Source organism: Pteropus alecto, unplaced genomic scaffold (genome assembly GCF_000325575.1).
Source record: "Pteropus alecto unplaced genomic scaffold, ASM32557v1 scaffold30, whole genome shotgun sequence".
Taxonomy (NCBI): domain Eukaryota; kingdom Metazoa; phylum Chordata; class Mammalia; order Chiroptera; family Pteropodidae; genus Pteropus; species Pteropus alecto.
This window is the reverse complement of record NW_006429782.1, coordinates 289,106-299,450: the sequence shown is the minus strand read 5'-3', so window position 1 is coordinate 299,450 and position 10,345 is coordinate 289,106. Positions and strand designations below refer to the sequence as shown.

General features: G+C 61.2%; 2 protein-coding genes across 2 annotated transcripts; both read right to left on the bottom strand.

Annotated features, from left to right (window-relative positions):
* Positions 1-3,899: 3,899 nt before the first annotated feature.
* CFD (complement factor D) lies at positions 3,900-6,400 on the bottom strand. The gene is made up of 6 exons (XM_006904039.3): positions 6,289-6,400; positions 5,655-5,781; positions 5,037-5,193; positions 4,791-4,935; positions 4,392-4,652; positions 3,900-4,133 (listed from the first exon to the last, which is right to left on the bottom strand). Exons 2-6 carry the CDS (start codon positions 5,710-5,712, stop codon positions 3,972-3,974), a joined length of 783 nt encoding a protein of 260 aa, XP_006904101.1. The 5' UTR covers positions 5,713-5,781; positions 6,289-6,400; the 3' UTR covers positions 3,900-3,971.
* Positions 6,401-7,956: 1,556 nt separating this feature from the next.
* Positions 7,957-10,255, bottom strand: ELANE (elastase, neutrophil expressed). The gene is made up of 5 exons (XM_006904170.2): positions 10,189-10,255; positions 9,683-9,839; positions 9,243-9,384; positions 8,405-8,635; positions 7,957-8,261 (listed from the first exon to the last, which is right to left on the bottom strand). The coding sequence occupies exons 1-5, from the start codon at positions 10,253-10,255 to the stop codon at positions 8,061-8,063; spliced, it is 798 nt and encodes a 265-aa protein (XP_006904232.1). The 3' UTR covers positions 7,957-8,060.
* Positions 10,256-10,345: the final 90 nt, after the last annotated feature.

The window sequence follows — 10,345 nt, the reverse complement described above, 5'->3', positions numbered from 1 at the left end:
CTGCCACTCACTCTCCACTTTGGCCTCCGGAACCTTCCATGGTTCCCGCTGACCACAGGATGGGGGTGACCTACCCGGGGAGTTGTGGAGTCTAACGTGAACCCCACATCTGACTCCCAGCCCGGGTCTGCTGGGGCACGGGCGTCCAGAGATAGAAGTGGGAAGCTGAGCCTTAGTGGGGTTCAGCCAGGGGCAGGGCCACTGCTAACTCTGGTCACTCTGCCCTTCCACCAGTGGGCGGAACACACCTGCTGTGGCTGGGAGGGGCTCTGCGAGGTCAAAGGGCCCCACCCCAGGGCTCTGGTTCCCATCACAGCAGGAGCCCCCAAGAGGGGGGCGGGGGGCACCGGCTCCTTGGGGTAAATGGCCTTTGAACCTGTCTCCTGCCAGCCTCTGCCTGGGCTGCGCCTACCGCCTGGACATCCTGTTCTGCTGGGCCACCCCACAGACCCTCTTCCGCCCCCAGATCACACCCCGCCCTTCGGGCCAGGCAGTGGGCCCAACTTCACAGCCATCAGCCCACACACAGGGGACGGTCCAGTTCCATCTGTCCCCACCAGCGTTGCCACAGAAAAGGTAGGATGCCCAGTAGATGTGACTTTTGGATCAGCAGTCGATACTTTTTTAGTTCGAGCCTGTCCCAAGTGTCACACGGGATATAGTATAAAACATATTTGTTCCCTGAAAGTCCCACTCACTTGGACAGCCTGTGGTTATATTTACTAAGTCTGGTCTCCCTCCTCCCTCCCCCATCCCCAAACTGAAGTCACACCCTGGCTTGTCATTTCATTCTGGAAATACCTACCGGGTGACTGAGCCTTTGATGCTGACTAACTGGTGATTCTGCCTCCCTTCCCCTTACTCAAATGTGCATGATTTCTTACATTGCACATGGAATTCGTGAGCACACCGAGGAGAGCGTCACGGCCACCTCACAAAGCCCGAATGAGCAACATTCTGTGCAACAGAGTGTGAGCCGCGAGGGGGCCGGCTCACAGGGGACCTCCGTAGATGCTCACGTGTGAATGAGTGACCGGCCACGAGGCTACCCGGACAGGAGCAAAGCACCACCACAGGCCCAGGTCCCACAGCTTCAGATGCTCGGGCTCTTTTCCCAAAAGGGAGGTCACAAATGCCCTTTGTGGACCAGGCTTAACGCCTGGAACGGGGCCTCAAGGGTTCCTCACCCAGGCAGGAGAAAGGGCACAGGGCCTTGGCATTTGGGTTCTTAGACTCTGTCACCTCCTTGTCATTGCCCAGAAGGAGGGCAGCCAGTCGGGACAGAGCTGGATGGCGGTTCTGAGACACCCGTCAGCCTCTTTCTATGACCCAGCCCAGGGGACGCCTACGGACGCAGCTGTCATGGCTCTGGGTGCGAATCTGGACTTTGTCTAGGAGCTTCCGGGTGATCTCAGGACAGTCGCCTGGCTTCTGGAGCCCATCACTTCGCTTGCGGTGTGATCATAAGTACCCATTTAGAGCCTCTGTATACGTATACCTCAGCCCAGAGCAGGGTCTTGCACACAGTAGGCCCTCACGTTCCACTTGGAAAGCAAAGGGAGAGCTGGACATTAGCCAGATCAAGGAGACACCCCCACGCGGGTCCCTCCCTGCGACCCGGGTCTCCTCTCGCCTCCTAGGGACGAGGGCGCCACCGTGTGGCCGAGATGCGGAGCGGCTTCTGGAGGCTCCGGCGCGGCGGAAGGGCGTCGGGTTTGCAGGGGCTGGGCCCCCAGGTTCTCCGTGTGCCAGCCTCCCCGTCACCTCCTGGCACCGCGTTAGCCGCGCAGGCGCCCTTCGTGGCCTGCGCCTCCCGGGTCTGGCCGCCGCCCCCGTGCCCCGCATGCAGCGTGTGCTCAGGCAAGGCCCACCGCGTCCAAGCGGGGCGTGCAGGCGCCGCGGGACCCTCCCTCCCGCGAGCAAACGAACGCATGCGACGCAGACCTGCTGCTCCTGCGACACGAGCGAGGGCCGAACCAATCGCTTCTGGACAAAAGATGAGACTGAGACGAACAGCGGAGGCTGGGGCCGCGGGGCGGGGGTGGCAGGGAGGGGCAGTGCGCGTGGCTGATGCCCCTCCACCTCCACAGGGCGGGGGCTCTGGCCAGGGCCGTCGCCCACCCGCAGGGTCACTGCAGCACGTTCTGGACACACCGTGGAGCCCACGTCGGCCCCAAATGAAGGGAGCAGGCAGGGCCACAGGGCATAACCGTGCACACCCGGCCGCACCCCCCAGCGCTGTCCTCGCGGGCCAGCGCCCCTGATGCCCCAGGCACCCGCTCGGCTCCTCCAAGCCTGCGGCCTACGGAGGCCGCTGATACACCGGGCCACTTTCCCAGGGATGGAAGAGACGGCTACTTTGTCTAACTCACATGAGTAGAAAGTCAGGCAAATGGAAGTCCAGAGACTCTCTCTCAAATGAAGGAACAAGAAAATCCTCCAGAATGAAACCCCAGGGAACCGAGAATGAGTAATCTGCCTGCCATGGGCTAGAGGGACTTCGGGAGAACTCCAACAGAGTTAGAAAGTATGAGAGAACTGGGCAGAGCTGAAAATACAGTTACTGAAATGAGCTGAAGATACAGTTACTGAAATGAAAAGACACGAGATTAGCTGACACAAGAACAGACCAGGACCTGGAACACAGACTGGTGCCAACCAACCAATCAGGACGGCAAGAAAAAAAAAAAAATGAAGGGATCTCTGGAACAACATTAAGCACTGAAACATTTGCATTATCCGGGGCCCAGAAGAAGAGAGAGGAATGGACACTTATTTGACTTAAAGAAATAGTGGCTGAAAATTTTCCTGACTTTGTAAAGGAAACGGACACCCAGGTCCGGGAAGCACAGAGAGTCCACACAAGATGAACCCTGAGATCCGCACCGAGACGCCCCAATGAAAATGGCAAAGGTGAGAGGCGAAGGCAGTCTTAAAAGAAGCCAGGAAAAGCAACAGTTACATAGGAAGGAAATCTCTAAGGAACTCAGCTGACTTCTCACAGAAATAAACTCAACATGGGTTAAAGGCTTAAATGCAAGACCTGAAACCATAAAATTCCTAGAAGAAAACATAGGTAGTAAACTCTTTGACATCGCTCTTAGCAATATCTTTTTGCGCAACAACAGAATAAATAAATAGATTATATCAAACTAACAAGTTTCTGCACAGCCGAGGAAGCTATCAACGAAATGAAAAGATAATCTACTGAATGGGAGAGGATATTTGCAAATGATTTCTCCAAATAAGGGGTGAATATCCAAAATATGTAAAGAACTCATAGAACTCAACATCAAAAAAAAAAAATCTAATTAAAAATTTGGCCGAGAACCCGAATAGACATTTCTCCAAAGAAGACATATAGATGGCCAATAGACATATGAAAAGATGCTCGATGTCACTAATCATCAGAGAAATGCCAATTAAGGCCACAGTGAGAGCTCACCTCACACCTGTCAGAATGGCCATCGTCGATAAATCAACACACGACAAGGGCTGGTGAGGACGTGGAGAAAAGGGGGCCTCGTGGACTGGTGCTGGGACCGCAGGTGGGTGCAGCCACTACGGAACGCAGGGTGGACGTGCCTCACACAATTTACGATAGAACCAGCAAACGACCCAGCAATTCCACTTCTGGGTATTTAGCCAAAGAAAACAAAACCATTTATTTGAAAAAAAAATATGTGCATCCCAAATATTCATTGCAGCACAACTAGTAATAACCAACACATGGAAGCCACCTAAGTGCCCATCGACAGACGATTGGACAAAGAAGAGGTGGCACACATAGGATGGATGAGTGAAGTAAGTCAGACAAAGAAAGATAAGTATCATATTGTTCACTTCTATGTGGATTCTAAAAAACAAAGTAAATGAACAAACGAAATAGAAACAAAACATAAAATAAAGGCTGACGGTATGCAAAAGTAGATGACTTTATTGCTCCTGGTGACCCCACTCTTAGGCCCTCCTCAGGCGGCCTCAGCCGCGGCCATCACACCGTCGATCCAGGCCGCATAGCTCGCCACACGCGTGTAGATGCCAGGCTTCTTGGGGTTGCCACACACGCGGGATCCGGAGGTGACTATACCCACGGCGATGCCCCCGCACACCAGCGGGCCCCCGGAGTCACCCTGCATGACCCAGGGTCGTGAGGCCTGGTGCACCCCAGCAGGACCCCCTGTCCTCCTGCGTCCACTTGCCGCTCTGCCAGTGCAATTCCTGTTTCTCGCTCCGGCATCAATCCGCCCCCGCCCCGCCCACCGCCGCAGGCCCCACCCACCAGGGCCCCGCCTCCCCGGCGCATAGCCCCGCCCCCGTGTTGGCCCGCCCTCCCGGGAGCCCCGCCCCTCGGTCGGCCCCGCCTTCCAGGGCCTCGCCCCGCCCCGCACCTTGCAGCTGTCGCGGCGGTGGCTGCTCTCAGCGCACATCATGCGCTCGGTGACGGTGCCATCGTGGTACCTGCGCAGGTTGCAGGTGGCGCGGTCCAGCACCGGCAGGGTCAGATACTGCAGGCGGTCTGGCTGGCGGCCCGTGTGGCTGACCACGCCCCAGCCGGCCACGTCGCAGAGCGTGCCGGCGGGCACGTCGCGGTCCTCGCGCTGCCAGGGCAGGGTCTTCACCGTGGGGCCCAGCGTGGCCTTCTCAGACAGCTGGTGGGGGGGGAGGAGGCGGGAAGGCAGGTGTCAGGGTCAGGGGTCCGGGGGTGCATACGTAGAAGGAGGGACTGTGGCTAGACTCGGTGGGACCCGGGTGGGGGAGGTGGGCGTAGGGACGGGGTCTCCGGAGACCTGCAGCAGGAGGAGGTCGTGGTCAATCGTGTCGCGCCTGCTGTCCGGGTGGGGCACTGCGCGCAGCACGTCGTACAGGCGCTTGGAGGACTCCGGCTGCGACAGCGAGTGTGCGCCCAGGAGCACCTGTACCTTCCCGTCGGTCCTGGGGGCGGGGTCCACGTCAGAGACACGTCCCCACCGCACCGAGGCCCTTCCCCGCTCTTTGGCCCCGCGGCCCCCTTCCCAAGCGCCCAGGCCACTCACACGTCCTCCAGGCAGTGCGCGGCGCTCAGCACCCACTGCTCCGCCAGCAGGAAGCCGCCGCACACGTGCTTGCCATTCACCTGCACGGAGGCCATGTAGGGCCGCTGGTGGGACGCCGCCTCTCTGCCCCCCAGGATCCGGCCGCGGGGCTGCGCCGCTGGGGGTGGGCGGGTGGGCATGAGGACTTGGGGGATGACTGCAGCCCAGCCCTCGGACGCCCCCACACCCCAGGCCACTCCAGCACCCCCCCCACACACACGGAATTCCGTTGTTAGAACCCTCCCCTCCCCCGGGTTTGCAAACTCAGATGCCTGGGAGGCCTGGGGACCACAGGGAGTGGCGGGTCTGGGGCACATTCCACCCTACACACTGAGCCTCACGCTTCGAGTTAAGGGAAGCGGGGCTGACCAGACCGACTCGGCCCGCCGGCCGCTGGCCCGACGGAGCTGCTCCTTCTTCCCTCTGTGGGGCAAGGCACAGGTTCAGATCCAAGTTTTGAAAATTCCTGGACTTCCAGAGACTTCCACCTGGATGCTGACCCCTGGTCCTGGGGCTGGGAGACAGTCCTGTGTGACGGCGGGGCCCCCCACCTGTCGCCGCAGTCCCAGGTCCACTCACCGCATAGGGCTACTCCTAGGAGCATCAGAGCTGCCAGGCGCCGGGAAAGGCCCGCCATGATGCCGCTGTGGTCTGGACACTGACCGGGCGGGGCCTGCGCTCTTATGCCGGTGGAGGGGGGCCCAACCTGGGGGTAGGCAGTAGCCTAGCTGGGAAAGGGGACCCCGCCCCTCTGCTCCCACCCTCCTCAGGAGGGGTTATCTCCTGCTGGACTTTGCACCCCAGGGGGGTACCTCCCGCGTCTGTGCACCTGGCCCAGGGCCGGCCCTGGTGTAGGGAGCAGCCCCCCCGGGGGGGGGGGCGCGTGCCCAGCAGAGGGACGACCCGCTCCAAACTCCTCCCCCAGTCTCCCCAGCGCACCCTTCCAGCCCCCAGGTTTCGCAACGACGGCTGGAGGCACAGCCTGTAAACAACCCACTTCCTCATTTCTCTGCGGCTCCTTTCTTTCCCTCCTCCCACTTGGAGAGGAAATCTGTTAGGGGTGGGAGGAAGGTCACCCCACACCCTGTCCTGCTGCTGTAGCTCTGGAGCCTGACACCCCCAACAAGCAGAACGTTGGAAAGGTGGTGTGTCGGGGCAGCTGGAAAGACTGTGCCTTCAACACGCAAATTTAAATGGAAAGTTCAGGGTCCACCTGCAGGTGTGGCTTGATCCAGGCACCTTGAGCTATGTCAGGCTGCTGTCTCTGGTTTTGCCTTTCCTCCTTGATGGCTTCTCTGCTCACCAGGCTGCCCTGCTGTGACCCCAGGGGCCGCACACTCCACCCCGTAGTGGCTTGGTGGGCCCCTCCCCAAATTCCCCATCACTCTAGCCAATGTCCCCAGGCTGCCTCTGATTGGCTGAGCTTGGGTCACGTGCCCCTTTCCAGACCGATCCCTGCTGGCAGGGGATGGCAGGTTATGATAGGTCACATGCTTCTGGGTCACGTGGACCTCTGTAATGTGGGGATGGTCGGCCAACATCTCATGAAACTATGGGGGGGGTGCTGGGACGGGAAGGGTGGGGTGGACCCCAGATGACCCCAGTGGGAACAGTACACAGTACTTTCCTGTTTTTTTTTCCCTCTTCTCACAGTGGATTACTTCATACATACAGAAAAGAACAGAAAACAGCAACGTGATCTGTTAGATCCTAACACATTTCCTCATTAAGATCAGAAGTTCTGAACAAAAGCCCATGAGGATATATGGAGTCCAGATTATGTAAGTGTTAGAAATTGTAGAAAATTTGGAAACGTCCCGGGAAGATGGGGCTGTTCAATAAATAACCCTGACTGTCCCCAGATGCCATGCGCACGTGGGAGGACCGCCTGGGTCTAAGGTGGAAAAAGCAATTGCGTGACCACCGACCCTTGGGGGCAGGTGAGATGAGGGGACAGCCTGCAGGAAGAGCAGTCGAGCGAGGGAACAGACAAGGCAAAGGCCCTGAGGGGGACCCAGGCTTCTGAGCTCCAGCTGGGGGCCAGGGGACAGAAAGGGAAAGGAGATTATCCCAAAATCATCGTGGCAGGGGCGATGTGACCTGGTGTTATTTTCTGTCATTGATTTGCTTGCTTGGGTAACCGTTTCCTTCCCCACCATCAAGACGGTGAGGTGAGCTGGGTGATGGCGGAGGCCACGTCTGTCGTGGTCCTCGTCTGTGGCCCCAGAGGGCTCCTTCCGCAGCCCAGGAAGGCAGGAGAGGGGCACAGGTCTGTCAGCTCCCTCAGGGCTGCGACTTCCATGGGGCCTGTGAGATGCCTTGGGAATCGTCCGCTCTGCCCCTACCCCAGTGGGTGACAGAGCAAAAGGCTTGTGCGGTGGGGACGGCTCATCTATCACCAAGTGAGACCCCCAAACGCCCCTGGGCCCTGACCGAACAACACCTCAGAGGGAAGCGGAGGCTCAGAGACGGCAAGCAGAGTCCAGAGTCAGAGCTGGGGCTGGGAGCCAAGCTCGCGAGCCCCGCCTCGCCTCTCGCACCTCGACTTCCCCGCCTGCAGATCCGGGCACTGATGGGACCTGCCTCAAGGGCCGAACGAGCGTGCGCGTGCACCTGGGATGCGCTCGGCAAACACCTGCTACGGCGCTTTGTGCCCTGGCCACCTGCAAAGCTAATTTCATCACGCAAAAGCGGGTTTCACGGGAGGGAAACGGAAATGGCACCCGGCATCCTTTCCTGGAGGGCGGGGAAGGAACGTCTTACCCTAACGCCGCGACTTTGCTGCCACCTGGTGGCAGCGTCCTCGCGAGACGCCCCGGATGCTCACTCTCCTGACTACTTTTAATCCCCAATTGCACAACCAACAACCACCCAGACACAGTCTACAAAACAGAGAGGGTTTTTATTGTGCCAGACGCTGCATGATGCAGCGTGGGACGGGCCCAGCCCGGGGCAGGTGAGGTGGGGTGACAGGGGCAGCCCTTTCTAGTGGGTCCTGCTCGCTGGGGCCCTGGGGTGGACACGGGGTTGGTCGCTGGAGCCGCGGATGATGGATTCGATCCAGTTTGCATACTGCGCGACAGGGGCAAAGGCGTCGGGGTACAAGCCGGAGCCGCATCTTCCCACGATGAAGGAGTCGATCCCGTGGACCAGCCCGTTGCAGACCAGCGGCCCGCCGGAGTCCCCCTGTGGGCGGAGCCAGGCGAGGTCAGGGGCTGGGCTTCCGGGACCCCGCCCACCGCCCACGGGGTCGACAGCCCTCCGTGGGCCCTGGCCGCAGGCCCGACTGCTGCGCGCGGACGGGAGTGGGGGCGGGCGCAGGCACTTACGAAGCAGATGCCCGCCCGCCGGCGGGGCACCAGGGTGCACACGTTGGTGCGGCGGCATTGGGCCGTCACCACGGTGACGTTGAGCTGCTGCAGCACTCTGGGTATCGGCCGGTTGGTGCCCAGCTGGCCCCAGCCCATGGCCAGGCACCGCACGCCGTTGCCCACGCCTTGGTCCTGCCGGGGCAGCTGGGCCACGCGCACGTTGGCGTTGATGGTGGCCGACCCGTTGAGCTGCAGTGGGCAGGACAGAGCACCAGGGGGTCGCGCGGGGTGGTGGGCACCGACCCTCCGCCCTTAGGGACTTGGTTTCCCCACATGAGGCCCCACCGTGGTTCTGGGCACCCACGCTGTGAGATGCTCCCCGCCCCCCCAGGGCCTCAGTCTCCCCAGCTGTGAAGTAGGAGCAGCCGCAGTGGCTCAGGGCGTCCCTGGACGTGTCTTGAGAGCAATAAACAGTGGGCTCTCAATACAGCAAACTATGGGTAACATCAATGACGGCAAGACAGCCTGTTAGAGAACATCTCGGACAGTAACGATGACTCTGCCAGCCGTGGAGAAGGGACGGTTTCCTTCTCCAGCCTCCCCTCGGCCCGGCGTGGGGAATTTTGCCCCATTTCATTAAGACAGGTCGCAGGTAATCACCACGGCCCTGCCAGGTGGGGCTCACGTCGCCAGGTTACCACAGGTGGAGGCGGAGGCAGGAAGACGGCCTGCCCAGTTAGAGCCCCGTGTGACCTCAGTCTCTGCCCCTCCCCCGAGCCTCCGCCCCCGCCCCCCAGGCCTTTGCACCTGCCGCGCACCCGGGCGCCCCGCCCCTCCGCTGCCCCGCAGGCCCCACCTGCAGGAGCACGATGTCGTTCAGCAGCTCCCTGGCGTTGAAACCGTTTTCAAAGACCCGCTGGACGGCGAAGATCTGCCGGGTGGACTCCCGCTGCCTCAGGTTGTGTGCCCCCAGCACCGCCTGCACTGTCTGGGAATTCCTGCAGGCGGCGCGGGTGCGGGAGGGGACTCGAGGTGGCCCCGGGGAACTGGGGCAGCAGACAGACCCCAGAGCCCAGCAGAGCGGAGCCCCACGCCCACGGGAGCCACGCCCACGGGAGCCACGCCCACGGGAGCCACGCCCCCGGGGCAGGTATCTGGGCCCACTGGTTGAGCGCCCCCTCTTGGGCCGTTAGTGGGGTCCCCTGGAGGAGCCTGGGCCCTGGCCTCATCCCCCTTTGACAGACGCGGAGAAGAAGGGTCTGAGGACTGAAGACGCCCACCCGAGGGGTCACTCACATGCTGTTCACACAGTGTGCGGCCGACATGACGAAGTTGGGGGCCACCAGGGTACCGCCGCAGAAGTGGCCTCCTCGCCGCTGCAGGGACACCATGAAGGGCCAGGCATGGGGCTGGGCCGGCCGGCCGCCCACGATCTCAGAGGCCAGCGTGGGGCCTAGGGACACCGGGGGTCAGGGACGGTGGGTGCCGCGGGGGCGCCCACCCCTCTGGGCCCGTCTGCCCTCGAGCCCCCACAGGTCAGGGCCCTTCACGTGCTTGTTGCCAGACGAAACCGAGGCACAGAGCGTGGCCGGGCTCCGTTCAGCTCTGGAACCCTGGGCCCACACCCTGGGCTCCCCGGTCCTCACCACTCTGACCTCAGGCTCCTCCTCCAGAAGCGAGCCTCCCCATCCCAGCCACCACCGCCCCCCCATGAGGACGAGGGGGCCCTGCTGTTGAGGGCACAGTGGGGAGGTGGGAACGGACACCCAGGGACAGATGGACAGACATGTGGCCCCACTCACCACCGAGCAGCACGGCCAGCAGGATGCAAGGCAGGGCCGGGCTGGAGAGTCCACCGCGTCGGTCCATGGCCAGGAGGGGCTGGTGTCTGCCCCGTGCCCACCGGGTCCTCTTATGGCCTGGTGGGGGAGCGGGTGCATTGCCCCACTTCCTCCCCAC